General features: G+C 41.1%; 1 protein-coding gene across 1 annotated transcript in view; it reads right to left on the reverse strand.

The window, feature by feature from the left end:
* PCMT1 (protein-L-isoaspartate (D-aspartate) O-methyltransferase) overlaps positions 1–13,794 on the reverse strand; it is a gene marked incomplete at its 5' end in the record, with an annotated part of 35,725 nt that extends 21,931 nt beyond the window's left edge. The window contains 2 exons of the mRNA XM_082299346.1: positions 697–801; positions 13,536–13,794. Of these exons, the coding sequence (XP_082155472.1) occupies positions 697–801; positions 13,536–13,794 (364 nt within the window). The remainder of the gene's footprint in view (positions 1–696; positions 802–13,535) is intronic.
* Between the last annotated feature and the right edge of the window lie 1,988 nt (positions 13,795–15,782).

The following is a 15,782-nucleotide window of genomic DNA, read 5'->3' on the forward strand; positions in this document are numbered from 1 at the left end:
CTTGTGCATTTTGCAAACAGCAAATGAGAACAAACACCTATTAGAATGGGAGCAATGCTCACTTATACTTATTTTTGCAAAGATACATAAGCCTTTGGGCATGTATCTTAAAATATTTTTTTATTTTCCTGTACAACTAACAAAATCCTAATAAAATTCACTCACCACATACTGTTAAAGACAGAGAGATCAAGAAAAAATAAATTAGTACATTTACATAGTTCATTCCCTTGTCTTGGAAAGACAAACTGGGACCTGGATGGGAAATAACTGTCCTATCAGTACAACTAACTATACAAAGCCTATTTTTAAAGACTTCACATAATGGTTTAAGAAACTTTGCATTGGTCCCAATTGAATAATTTCTAAGATAGAGACTGTTTCTATCATAAACTGGAAGCAAATTGTTTTTAAGTATTTACATCAGCTGCACCATCACAAATTGCTGTGGTTTCAAAAGTAAACACATATTAATATTGGCTGAAAAACACCTCTCTACCTGGTATATCCAAATATGCCAACTGCAACCCACAAGAAATTGAAACTTAGTTAAAAGGTATCCAATAAACTGATGAAGAACTAAACAATCTTCCAAATTAAAAAAATTATTTTCACATTCATAACACATAAATGACAAAAGCAATCACAATTACACAAATGAGAACAATCTCAATCACTTTTGCAAGATGCTCTTACCTATAGACTGTGGAGAGTCCATGTAAGGGTTGTATTTTGCATAGTGGCAACGGTCTGTAGCCAGCATTACTTCAAATACCTTGTCTGTTTTGATTATTCCATTTTCTATAAACAAACAAATATATACAGAATTGAAGGCATTGTTTCTCTTCTGCAGTGCAGGAGTCTGTGAAATGTGCTAACACATTCATAGCTTTGTGAGAAATCAAGTGCCTTACACAGATCTCTAACACTCTTCCCCTCATCATACCGCCCATGGCAGGGGTTGGACTACATCATCTTTAAAGGCCCCTTCCAGCCCAAACCCTTCTGTGATACTAAAATCAAATTTGGGATCCAGAGACCAAGTGATGCTTAAGCCAGTGAATTTTGAACCAGACTTTCCCAGCAGTTACAGGTGCTTTTCTAAAACCATTTGCAAAGATCTACCCCCTAGGAAAACTCAACTTCATGCACACTTTTGATATTCCTGAAAATATAGTCAGCAAGAAATTTGTATTACAATACACACCAAACAAGATACACTTCATATTTCTAAGAAGCTATGCAAGTAATTATTGAAAAGTATACACAAGCCAAGTTAGAAATGTGACGTTGAAGCACTGTCGCTCAGTATTTTGGTTTCCAGATCTGTTTGTCTTGTGTTAGTAAAGAAAAAAATCCTTTTGTAAAGAAACTCCTACAGAATCAGAATTCTTATGCTGGGGCAGACTGAGGCCAAAAAGTTTTTATATGGAAACATTCTGAATCTTTGTTCACTTTTCAAAATAAAATATAAATGCACATGCATGTAAAATGTCACAAGCAGCCATTTTTCCTTGCAATTTTACTGAAGGGTTTTTTAACATTGATAATTCTATTTTTTTTTAAGTTCTGAAGAGCCATTTATGAATAACAGAAAACTCTGGAAAACAAATGAAAGGAATTAACTAATTACTTGCACTAAAGACATAATATAAACTCCAAATAACTAACATTTCAAAGATGGGTTTCTGCATTTACTACGTTCTTTAAATATGGATTTATTTGCAAAATTATACTTTAAAAGAAAAAAAAAAAAAGATCACTTGAGCACCATTAAAATCTAACCCAAAACAAGGAAATCAGATTATGGAACTTTTGTAAGATTGTCTGCAAGTTGCACCAGTGGGTTTTTTTGAAGTACCACCAACAAAACACACCTGTGCCCAGGACTGGGCTAACTTCTGCAGAGACTTTCCTGACTGTTTACTGGGTGCTCCCAACTACACCTATTAATCATAGGATTTTCCTGTCTTTTTTTCTTATCGACTATCTGTGTCCAGAATTAACTATCCTATATAAAATAGGCTTGAATTCAGAGAGCAAAATAACTCCCCAGACAGGACTCCTTTTTGGTCTGAAAACAAAGTATCACATAGAACTGCAAAAGGAATATACTATCACTAAGGAAATTATTAAGCAAAACCATACCTTTTCCAAAAATATTATTTTTTAGAAATATTTCTGTATCTGGTAAGTCCCAGTAAAAGCATACACTCCCCTCACTGTCCCCACACATTACATATATCCTGTTCTTTGACTTCATTTTGAACTGAATAGTACAGCAGTATTCAGTTAGAGGAAACTCATTTCAATGCAAAGTTTTAAATCTGAGCCAGTAGACATTTGCAGCAGCTTGTAAGTTTACTTACTGAGCAAAATTGTACCCAAAAGAAAACAAACAAACCAATCCATTAACACATTGGCACTAACAACATAGGACAGTAAGGAGAAAAAAAAGTTTTCCCTGACCACTTGAAATTAGTTGAATTAGTTGTACAGTAGTTCTGTGAACAAAGCATAGAAACAAAAAAAATCAAAATTTTACTCTTAGAGTTTCATTAGGAATCACTAAGAATTAGTATCTCCAAACCAAATGTACTTTTTTAAAAAGGAGAATAATCCAGGTGATTATAACAAAAGTGAGGAGATAAAGGCTCTAGGAGGCTGAAGGGATGTCAAAAAGCAGTCACTGAGAAGCACTCGCAAAAGGTCTAAAAATAGTAATTTATTTCTTGACATGCAGATAGATGCACATATTCTAGAACTACAGGTAGCCACCTGCTCTTTCCCTTTGTGCCTTCTGGAATAAATATGCAGAGAACACACAGAACAAGGTTCCAGCTTGGAAGCGCAAGTGCAGGGCCCTATGGTAAGGCCAAGAACCTTCTCTAATTTCACAAAATTTAGTTCCAGTCAAAGTACATACAACTACCAAATAAGAAGCTTACACTGACAGGCAAATTACAAAATAGCCCTAAAACCAGAAAATACTAATATTCTACATTATTATCTACATAACGCTCTATTTGAGCATTCAGGATGCTGTCATTCAGCAAACACTCATGAGATTTGCTGACGGTTGCACTGTCTTTGATTATTGTCATATTTTTCATCAGTAAATAAGAATTGAAGAAAGTTACCCATACTCAGTCCCCAGAAGAACCTGTGGGAGAACCTGAATCTGGTGTCAGCCATTGATTTCAATTATTGAATAATGCTCCATCCTCATGAAAAAACCAACACCCTCTCAGCTATTCCCCCATAGATTAAGACTGCTTTCAAATTTGCTTATTATACAATGGAAAAACCATCAAATTTTAGGTGGGAATTAAGAAAAGCAATCAAGCTCTAAACAGTAAAGTCAATACTGACTTAGCTGTAAGTTTTATTGTGTTGACAACAATACGATTTTTTTTCTTAGTCTCACTGCTGAATGTAGAGAAACATAGCAACTGCAAGGTACCAAACTCCAAAAAAAGTCCTTTCTCTCCTGCAACAGTCAGTCGCAAGATAACCAGCTGCCAGGATCTTAATTCTGTCTGGAACGTGTCTCTATCAAATTCTCAATTAAGTCCAGAAAACAAGTATATCCCCTAAAGAAGCCAATAATAGAAGCGTATATTGCAAAGAAGACATTCTAATTTAATGCCATCTCTAACTACCAAAAAACCAAAACAATCAAAAAGAAATTAACTATTAATAAAATGCTAATTAAAAACATTTTCTAACTCTTAAAATGAAGCTCTATATTGCAAGAAAATGATTCACAATTAAATGCATAAAGGTAGAATATCCTTTCCAATTATAATGTGTACAGAAAACTCTCCTTGAGGATACTGTTGGGTTTCAAGACTACTAATCAGTACTGCAAACAAATCAGATATTAAAGTGTTTACAAGCAAAGGATAATACACAAACACACTGACAGCTTGAAATAAAAAGTAAACTCAAATAAAACAGAGTTATATCAGTGCAACTTCCAAGCTTCAAAGGGCTGAAGCCGAAAAGTAAGTACTTAAAAGTGGAGCACTGCATGCCAAGTTCAAGAGTTACTCTCAGCAGAGGCTGTGGCAATGACAACTTGACATAATTGGAGCATGTTTTGAAAACTCTCTCTGGTCTGCCTCTTTTCCACAAATAACGCTATGAAAACAGGAAAAGAGCTCAGAGCAGTCCTTAGACTTGAAGGTGGGAATTTATCACTGTTGAGTGTAACCTGGGAAACTGGGCAGTTGGCTGTCAGAGCGCAAGTAGAGAAGAGTCTGAAAATGCACCATGGACTTCAAACAAGTAAACAAGCTATCTTTTTATTTTATCTTTTATTTAGCAACAAATGCATTACTGAAGTGCTTATGTTTCAAAGAATTGCCTACATCACTGATGGTATCCTGACTGTTGATCAAACACATTTCTAACCAAACCATAAAATAGTGGCAGTCAACATTTACACCAATACTGGCTTCCAGATCGGAAAAGAGGATGTGTCATTGCCACATGATCCAGCACACATGCTTACTATACAAACTATAACACCTACTCAAATACCTCCTGTGGCTGACTTTATGTATTAAAATCCCAAAACCATTTACTGTGCAACTACTTCAGCATCTACATAGTTCAGCTTCTTTTCAGATTACTTTCTCCATAACCACTGCAGAATACTTCACTCATAAAGATCAATTTTCAGAAAAACACTGATGTTTTTAAATCATACAGAGGTCCTTAAGACATAACACAAAGTATATACAGCTTTATGTTAGAAAAGATTAATTCATGTAGATTAAAATTACTGATGTGACAAATCATAGAATGGCTTGGGTTAGAAGAGACTTTAAAGGTTAACTAGCTCCAAATCCCTTGCCATGGTCAGTGACATCTTCCACTAAACCAGGTTGTTCAGAGCCCCATCCAGCCTGGCCTTAAACACTTCCAGAGAGAGGACACTCACAACTACTCTGGACACCCAGTTCCAGTGCCTCACAACCCTAACTGTAAAGGACTTCTTCCTAATATCTAATCTAAACCTACTGTCCTTCAGTTTAAAGCCATTTCCCCACACTGTCCTATCACTACACACCCTCGTAAATACAAGTCCCTCTCCAGCACTGTTGTAGGCCCCCTTCAGGTACTGGAAGGCTGCTGTAAGGTCTCCCAGAGCTTTTGCTTCTCCACGCTAAACAACCCCACCTTTCTCAGACGGCCTTCACGGGAGAGGTGCTCCAGCCCTCTTATCATCTTCATGGCCATCCTCTGGACTCACTCCAACAGACCCATGTCCTTCCTATGTTGGGGGCCCTGAAGCTGGATGCAGCACTCCAGGTGGGGTCTCACCACAGTAAAGTAGAGGGCAGAATTGCCTCCCTTGACCTGCTGGCCATGCTGCTTTGGATGCAGCCCAGGACAGGTCGCTCTCAACAAACTTGCAGAGGGTGCACTCAATTCCACTGTCAATGTCACTGACAAAGTTAAACAACACCAGTTCAAGTGCTGACCCCTGAGGAACACTACTTGTCGTGGTCTACAATCGGATGTTTAGCTTTTGACAACTCTTTTGAGTGCTACCACCCAGTCTTACCCATCTAACGGTCCATCTGTCTAATCCATGCCTCCCACTTTTAGAGACATAGATATAGTGCAGGACCGTGTCAAATGACAGTCTCCGTCTGACCCCTGCAAATCAGCTAGCAACTTTCAAGAGCGAAGTGGGCTGGAACAGAACCACATCCTGATTTGCAAGCAATGTGAAGTTCATTGGTTTTAAGCACCTGATCAACCAACATTTTTAAAGTCAAGGTCTTTTTGTTTGGGCAGAGGAAGAAAAGATGGGAAAGAACATGACTCAGTTAATAAACTTTTATTTAAGTAACGAGCATAGCAAGACTTCACTGTAAAGCATGAACACAAAGAAAGCACTTTGAGCAAGAAGTGACGCATCAGCACCATAAAATCCAGTAACGGACACTGACCCTAAAACATACAAAGCTCTTTGTGCTTAAGAAATTGAAAGTAGGTGTTTGTAAACAAGTGTTTCTTATACCACTCATACATGCAAACTTCTTGTACTTTGCTGATAATTTAAGAGCTATTTGTCTCAAACTTTCAGCTGCCTATCTAACGTCACTATGATTTGGATTCAAAATAATACATTATCCAAACAGGATGTTGCATACAACTCACTGGAAGGAATCAGTTAAGAGTCTATCATTCAGAGACAAAACAACAGAAAGACTGGGGAAAGCAAGGGTGCATCAGAGCTAATCTTACAGTCCAGAAGTTAAACACAAATGTCAAATCCCATGAAAACCCCAAAGTGACAGAAACTAAAAATAATGGGAATAATAATAGTAATAATAGCAATAATAGTAATAATAGCAATAACAATAATAATAATAATAATAATAATAATGATAAATATTCAATTACCATTTAAATGCTACTCAAAACCTGCAGAGGTAAAACAACATGGGAATTATAAGCTAGGCTCGACACAACCAACTAGTATACTAGTAAGCTTCAGTTAAATACAAACTTACCTGTCAACATTTCCCTTTTACTTCAAGGTAGTATTCCTTCCCTATTCAATAAGAATCACCTTCAAAAACAACCCATCCATTCTGGTATAACAGTAAGAGTTTTCTATTTATTTTCATGGATCTGAAAGTCTGTGGGTAACTAATTTAGACATTTTAACCACAGCTGTATTGCCCCCTCCTGCTGTAGGCCAGTGTTGCAAAGTTGGTATTAACCATTTTCTTCTCTGGGGGAGGAGAAAAGCCTGCTGACACAGCCTTCCAGCACACAGATTTATACAGAAGTTCTCTGCAATGCACTCACATTTACCTTAATGGTTATGTTGATTTTGTCTCAATCTGTATCAGCAGCTGAATGAAGAAACTTTGGGGAGTACATGAAAGAAGAAAGTAACTTTAAGGTTGGTATCAGCATGCAAAACCATAAAACCACACCTTCCAATGAACTTTAACACCGGTGTGCAGATGAAGGAGACAACCTCCAAGCACTCCTCAATCCCTCAACATTTGAGAGGACTGAACTTCACCTACACATCACATGGAAAGTCAAAACTGAAGAGCTCAATACAAACTGGCAACAACCATCAGTAGTAACTAAAAAATGTTGCAGAGGTTAAGATAAACTTAGCTGGATCAGACAGATAGACAAGGAACTCTCTTCACAGCAAAGCTTGAGGCAAAACTACTTACAGCTTTAGTAGATCTGTAAAGAAAGGCAGATGGTGCACATCTCACACCTTACTGAGCACATTCCGTGCAACCACTCTGCAGATCTGTTTTCAGAAAAGCCAACGCTGTTAAGACCAGCAGCTAGACCACATGAACCGTTTGTTATTATGAAGGTGGTTTCATTAAGACAAGCACTAGTACTACACGAAAACTGAGGATCAGAAAATCAGCAAAACATAACCCTGAGTCTTGGAACAAAATGATGAAGAGCTGTCCAACTAGCAGAAATTAGGAAGAATTTCTGAAGCTGTATTTCAACAGTGCAAGCATTTAAAACTATTTTGTGCTCAAGTCCACTACTGAAGTATTCAGGTTCTGAAGTCTTAAAACATAACTCACAAGTCAGCCAGTCCAGGAGAAGGCCACAGTTTACTGATCTCAAGCTTTGAAAGAGTTCACTTTGTTTTTGTCAAATGTTGGTAATTTAAATTAAAATTTAAAACATTATTAAAATTAACCTAATAAAAAATTTAATAAAATTATTTAAAGTGTTATGTAGCACTAAAGAACATGACTTTGAGGGATAACATTCACATAAACAATAATTCTAAAGAGCATGAATATTATGCATATCTTTCTAGGCTTTCCAGTACTCTTAGTGATCTCTTGAGACCACATCAGGATGAAAGAAACAGTAGCATTAAAAGAAAAGCTTGGAATTATATTGAAGGTAAACCATAGGAGATTCCCTCTTTTTAAAATGCCTACGTGCAAGAGTAATGACCTGTTTTGGACAGATTTGCAGTATCATTTCCATTTTGCTATGGATTACTAGGCAGCTGCAGACCACCAGGAAAAAATCGTACCACACCATTATATCCACATACAAAAATAAAAATGTATCTTCAATCAAGCAAAAGAACTAAACATTTTTTAATTAAAATTATTTATTAGGCGTTATAAAGATTTTGATGTAAACAATCAGCCAAAAAATGCCCTCTTTTTTCCTTGAATGACTGAGAACTTGGACTTTGATGCAGTGGATTTTGGGAGTTTCTGGGAAAGTATGGGTATGTTTTTAACATTACACTGACACCCTGTCTAACATTAAGGGAAAAAAAAAACATGCCAACAACAAAAGAACCAGTTAAGAACACAATCTTAATTTACACACCAATAAAATGTGATGAATATTCTTAAATTTGGGTTGGGTTTTTTTTGTTTCTGTTATCATTTCCTATTATCTGGGATATTTCGTTGTCTTGATTTACTCGAAGGCCTGCCTCTTAAAAGATCAAGGGTGTAGAAATTCCTTCAAAACATTTCACAAACACTTAAATCTTAAAAATAAAAAAGTTTTACAGCAACTCCTTTAGGCAATGATTCAAATTACTTGCTAACAAAATTTTTTTAAAATCTCAATGCTCCAAAAAATAGCATCACAGATTTCAAGTCTGCCACCTGAGACATGAACCAAATTTAAGAAATTTTAGATATTTTTAAATTAACATATCAGTGGATGTGTTCATTTTTAATTTAAAAAATAGTTCCATTTCCAACCATTTCACTACCTGGTCATAAGTTACAATGCTTAGTCACTGAAGCCTCAATACATTTATGATGAATGCACCCAACAGGTAGCATAAGTGCTTGTACAGGGGAGTCATTAAATTTGGTCTAATTTTCCATTATTACTTCCCTTCTTCGTATTCATCCAAGTTACATTACTCTTCCTTATGCAAAATTAGATAGATGTAAAAGAGATTTGGATAAACCAAGGGAAAAAACATGACGGGGAAAATAAACAAAACAAAACCAATGTTTACTTCTTGCTGAACCTAGCTTAGGCTTACTATATCTGATGCTTTCCCATTCATGGCAGTTCCCAAAGAGATTTGTCCTCAGCAACCAGAAACCAGCACCAAAGGTGCAGATTCATTGTAGATAAGCCTTCATCATGACAAAGCATGCCAAGATGTCATTTTAAATTATTTAACATCTAAATAATTAAAACACTTGGAGAAATATCTTTAATGTGTTTAAAAATAGAATTCTCAAACCCTGATAATATTTGAGTATATACTGATTTGAAGCATCATTTACACTGAAAAATTAGGATTCTGGTCTTATGCGAGGTGCAAAATTCTATGGAATTTGTGGCATCTTATAAATTAGAGTTAATACCTTTTGTGATACAAGTTTATTAGGTGAGGAAGGTAAAAGAATGTAGCAAGAAACAAATCCACAGATGGTTAACAACATCTGATGGTTAGCCACAGCCAAGCTAACTCACCTTCACTTTCACTGAGAAATGTGGATTCAAGAGCAGGTATAGGTGATGAAAACACCACTGGCACAACATGATCAGAGAATTAAGCAAAGCAAGCTTGTCATACAGCAGCATGACATACTGACTGAAGGAAAAAGGCACAATAAGGAAACTTAATGAACTTTGATTGTTTGTGGATTGTCCTGATTGGACAGGAAACCAGTTTTTCAGTCCTTCAGGTGGGAAAGAAAAGCTGATTTCTAAGATGTTGGCATGCAAAGTAACAGGACCTGGCAAAAGCCCAAGTATGAAAGACAGAAGGAAATCGAAATGATCTAACAGTGACCTATCAGCAGATAGCTGAAGGTACAGAGAGAGGGGGAAAAAAAGTTACAGATTTAAAATCAAAATACTTTCAACCAAGCAAGATAACAGTAAATAACCCACCAATTATTTTCCTCCTTCCTCAGCACCTCAATGTGGAAGATTCACAATAAAAAGAAACTTCTGTCAGAGTTATTTATTTAAACACAGGCAATTATTTCTGTGTTTAGCATGATTTCTAACCCTACAGTAACCTGCATTTAGATAGCTTCCTAGAAATGCTGTCTGCTGAAAGGTCTTACTTTAAATATATTTTAGGGGCAAAATTTACCCAAATTTGAAGGTGTATGTTCAACTATTTTCAGTTAGGAAGAAGCAAAGATTTAAATAATTACTCTGTAAAGGTGAAAAATAGGTGTTTTAAGTAGCTTTAATGCAGAAAGAATTATTCGGATTTTAAAAAGGGATTTTTTAAAACTTAGAAGTACTTTCAAGAATCACTGAAACAATGCAGCTGAACAGCTCATAGCAACAGCACTTCAAGGACAGCATTTTTGTTGTGAAGAGTGTGTTTTAAACAGGTTTATTTTGTGTATGTCAAATTGTGCATCTATGATGCCTCAAATTAACAGTGCAAAAACCTGTTTACAAAGTTAAAAATCAGAAACCAAAACAATGCACTGCAATATTCTTTAGTAACTTGTCCCTAAGCATGTACTGAACAAAATTCCAGGGCCCTCTTTAATAGTTTGTCCCTTTTAAGACAGGACAGCAAAGATAAGGCTTATAAAGAATAATTGCCTAAATCTGCATTGCAAATACCCAAAATTACTTGTCACTGCCCTAACACAATGATTGTTACCACTACAGAAAAGTTAATTCTATAGTTAAGGCAACAGTGAAGTGAGCACTAAAGCAAATGTCATGAAACGGAGAACTTTATTGCCACAAAACAGAAGCACTAGTAACTATCAACAACAACTTATAATGAAAAATAATCTTTATTGCTGTTTTAAAGGAAAAGAACATGTAGCCTACAGGAATCTTCCAATGATGTTTTTATTTGGAAGCAAAACCAGATTAATAAATTCCCATTCTCCCCAGTCCGCATTTACCCACAACAAAGTTCACTGCTTCTCCAATCATAATAGTTCAACAGCTTAGAGACACTGAGGAGTTTAAATCTTGATGTTTCACAAGTCATGAGAAAGTGACCCAGTCTTACAGCACTGCCTTCCTCACAAGCAATTCTACAAGAATGGTCAAGAACCGCGGCATAAAGGCAGGAGCATGAACAGGACAGGAAACCAGTTTTTCAGTCCTTCAGGTGGGAAAGAAAAGCTGATTTCTAAGATGTTGGCATGCAAAGTAACAGGACTTTTCAACCAGGATTTGCTGCAGTAGAAAACATACACTACATTACACACTCATTTACTAAGTTATACACAAGACAAACACCGGACAACATCAAATTAACCTCATCCAGTTTGCATTCTTACTTTTAGCATAAAATGCTGTAAATGCTATGTAGCTGTTTTTAGAGAAGGGAAAATACATTGAGAGAGTCTACTACTTCAAAAGAATTCTCTGGAACATTTTAGTCTTTCTGTCACCAATAATTTTTAAGTTTGTTAAAATATATCTGGGAGAATTGTATCATATTAAACAGTACTTTCTTCTAAATCTGTTCCCAACTTTAGCAACAAGGTATCATCTTACCTGAGGAACTCTAACTTGAAAGTTACGGTCTTAACTCAGCAGCTGCTCTGCACTGATAAAGCCCTACACCATGACCGGGGTCCCACCAAAGTTGACAACACAGTCTTGCTGCAAGATCAAAAGCCTCTGTGCTTCCACAATATTTTATTGCCAATCCACTATCTCCCTGTTTAACACCACTCAAAACATTTTGGCATGCATATGCAAAACACAGAGGGCGAAAATACAAACTGTAATTTTCCAGAAAATTACCATCACAGCATACTTTGAGATTACAATATTAAGCACTTCTATTTTACTTTCCTCTTCCTATACTACTATTGCTGTGTACTAACCACAATGGTTTTTAGCTTTGTAATTGTTATTATTTGCAACACCCTAAACAGCTTCCATGTGTTGAAAAACTGTCATTGTCTTCTGCAACAAAGAAACTGGTTTTGCCTTCAGGTTCTGAGTGCCACAGACTATTCTGGCAATAATTGCTTTTTGGATATATTTTGGAGCTTAACATTGATTTTTACATCGGAAAGTTTTTCCCTGCTGTGTAAGAGAACAATATTTCACTAAAACAGTATTTATTGCCCTTTCAGTTGCAGAACAAAATAAAACAAAAAAAATGCATTGCAACTCTTGTAACTAGAGAAGTTGTTATGTATTTATTAAACACATTTTTACAATGAAATTCTATAATAATTAGTAGTTTTTACAAGGAAACTGAAAGTCACTTCAGCATGTATTATTCTGTTGGATGTGATAGTTCTCAAAAGAAAATACTGGGAAAGACCACAGGATCAGATGATCTAACATAAGCAAAGAAAAGGAGAAAGGAGAAAATAACAAGGGTGATTCTCCTATGACTCCAGAACAACGAGGAGGCCACATAGCTGAACTTGTCTGTGGTCTTGTAGTATCACTAAAATAGGAGACGACTGCCATAACACAAGCTCTAAATCTACGTCCTTTTACGTCTAGGACACGGACTTGAGAAAAAGAGAAAAGGCCAGGAGCAGAGAACAGAAACACTGTAAGTATATTTAAGACGGGTTAATTGTACGCTAATACGAAAAATGGAAGCTCTGAGTACAGAAGGTGTCGTCGCTCCGTCCTCTCAGGACCTGCAGACTTCAGGATGTACTGAAGTACACCGGCGAAGAAGGGCCCGCCCGACACCTTCCACATTCAGCACGGGGACAGCACAAACCCTCGGTGAGTGCAAGGAGCGCCCAGTGCCGGGCAGCCACCGCAAAACTCGGCTGTCACAGCACGAGTCCGCAACCCCGACAGCTCGTCTCCTCTCCTCGCGGTCCCAGCCCACCCCTCCGAGGGGAGTCACTCCGAACCCCGCCGGGGAGGGGGGGAGGAGGGACTGCTGCCACACGCCCCTTCCACCCAACACAAACAGCCGCGGCCTCTTCGGCGCGTTTCCCAAACACGGGCGGCTCCCGCTGCGTTGTTCAGCCCAGGCCTGAAAGAGCGGAGGGCGCCCGCCGACACCACAGCTCCCGCCGCCCGCCGGCCGGAGAGAAGCCAGACGGACGCCGATCCCGGCGCGTGCGGTGGATCACGGGCCCTTCGGCACTGCCGCCGCGGCCCCGCCTCAACTCGCACAAGGCACACAGGGACGAGGAGCCGGGAACGGGGCCGGGGAGGGGGGGGGACGCGGCGAGCAGGGAACAGCCACGGCCGCCGCACGGCGCTTCCCCTCCGGGACCGCCATCGGTGCCGCCCCGCCCGCCGCATTGCCTCCCGCAACAGCCCGGCCCGCCCTGCGGCACCGGCCGCCGCCCGGACACACACCCCCCGCCCGGGCACGCACGGACACACCCCCAGCCGGACACAGAGACACGCACATACAGGGACGGACAGACGGACAACACAGACACACGCGGCCGGGCGCCGGCGCCGCTCCCTGTGACAGTTGGCGGCGAGTCGGGCGGGCGCCGCGGCAGCGCGCGGTCGCTAACGGTCACCGGGCGGCCGGTAACGGCCGCCCCACAGCCCAGGCGCCCCGCCCCGGGACTCACTGCGGAGGTTGTGGATGAGCTCGGAGTGGCTGGCGCCGCCCGACTTCCAGGCCATCGCTAGGCACACTCTGCGGAGCAGGTACAGAGCCGCCTTCAGCGCCGCGACTGCGCACAGCAGCTTCCCCAGGAAGGACACAACCTCCAGCGCCGATACAGGCGCCGCCTCCTCGCCGCCTCCTCCCGCGGCCGCCGCCGCTGCGGCTGCCGCGCGCTCGCCGAGGGGAGGGGCCACGCGCCCACCGCCCCGCGCGCCCGACATGCCCCGGCCGCCGCCGCCGTCGCTCCGCCGGCCCGTGCTGTGCCCCCCCGCGCATGCGCGCCCACCGTGCCCAGGGGCGCGCGTGGGGAGATCCTCGCGCGCCGGGGCGGGGATGCTCAGCGGCTGCTCCCGACCCGCGCGTTTGGCTGCCGGAGCCCTGGATCCCGCGCTAGCGGCGAGACTCCGGTCCTGCCCTCGCCCCAGAAACGGCGGCGGAGCAGGAGGCGCGGGTTTATGAATTTAGGAGCTCTGTTAATGAATGAGATAGCGAAACGGCACCTCGGATAGCACACACTTTCCCCCCTGCCCCGGCCTTGGTCGCTCCTGTGACACAAGTCGGTACACGCCTGGTACCGGAGAAGGCGGTGTCGGGGCTGGCGAGCACCATCACGGCCCCGTGGTGGTGGCGGCGGCGCCAGCTCCCAGCCCAGCGCGCGACCCGCCGCCCTTGCGACGGAGCCAATTAGCGGCGTCCCCCCGGCGCGGTGTTTTGCATGGGGCGCGCCTATTGGCCGCGGCCAGCCCGCACGGGCCAGGCCTACGTGTTGGAGGCTGCCATTGGTCAGGGGGCGTGGGAGCTGCGCGTGCCGTGTGTGTCCCGGGCAGGCGACGGTGGCAGGCAGGTGCGGCCCGGCACCTGGGAAACATTGAGAAAATTGGAGCGAGGTGGAAGGTTATGGAGAGTTGGCTTAGCCATATATTGGCTAAACGCTGCCAAAGTACCGATATTCCACAGGAGCATCTACCGGTGCAATGCCGACGACAGAGGGCAAAGTTGCAAATTAAAATTCCTTTTAAAAGGATGTCCAGGTCAGTAGCTCAGAATTTAGTAAATGCTGATGGGACTTTATTCTGTCCCAGCATAGGCCCACGATGAAGCAGCAATCTTAAGGGGAAAGTAGCACCTTCAGATCCTCCCACAGCCCATAACATAATTAGGAAAACCAGAGAATTCACTTCCTACAGTAACGTAGTATTCCTGCCTGCTCTGAAACTCCTTTATGATCAATTTCACCACCAATATTCATTTGCCACAGGTTACTTATATACATCTCTTGTTTAAAGGGAAAGCATATACCATCTTTGCTATTTTGGGGAACCCACTGTCAGTGCTGTGACTTCTGCATTTGTGCTGCCTTCCGGTCCCTGCAAATGGGCTTCACACACCTGGGAATAGTTTGCTGCACTTCCTTTCTTAACCAGGCACACTGGCACAGGTGTGGTACCAGACGGCAGGGTTTTCAGTTCTTGGCTTTTGAAACATGATACATAACTATGGACAGGTAGGCCATAGTTGTATATTGTATAAACATTGGGGAAAATAAGGTGTCATCCAGCAGATATAATTTCCAGCATTATATTGTTTTTTAAAAGCAGTTCTGATACAAGGACACAGCCTAAAATACCACCATGGGAGATTACACAGATTACATCTTCTGTCAGAGAGCACATCTTGGCTGGGAGCGTTGAACCTGTTCCAGCTCCACACAACACATGTATTTCATCCAATCATTGCTGGTTCAGGTGAAGAAAATGAGGTGAAGGTGGGAATCTGCTTCTCTACTTTGCAGTCAATCCAGGGCAAATCTGATAGTTGCTCAATGCATATACCGGATCCCATCCATAGACTTCCCATCTGGTTCTTTTAATCCTGGAGACAGATCCACTGCTTCATTCTGTATTCTCCATCTAGCTTCTCCTAAGCATGATCTGGCAACTGTCCGTGTGAGGCTCCCAGCCTGTCCTAGAATATAAAAGGTCTCCCTATTACACCCAGTGGGCTGAGAGAGAAGGAAAGAAGCCATTGGAGTTCAGAGGAATTCCCAACGGGCAGCAAGTACAGAGAACAGACAGACATTGTAAAAGTACAGCACAGAACTACTTATTTGTTTTAAATGGAAAAGACATTTTCTGTTGTCAGATGCAAGCAAACTGCATTGCTCTCACATAGAGAGGTTGTTGGCAAGAAAATAGCTGGCCCATGTTTA

This window comes from Coloeus monedula (genome assembly GCF_965178545.1).
Source record: "Coloeus monedula genome assembly, chromosome: 2".
Taxonomy (NCBI): Eukaryota; Metazoa; Chordata; class Aves; order Passeriformes; family Corvidae; genus Coloeus; species Coloeus monedula.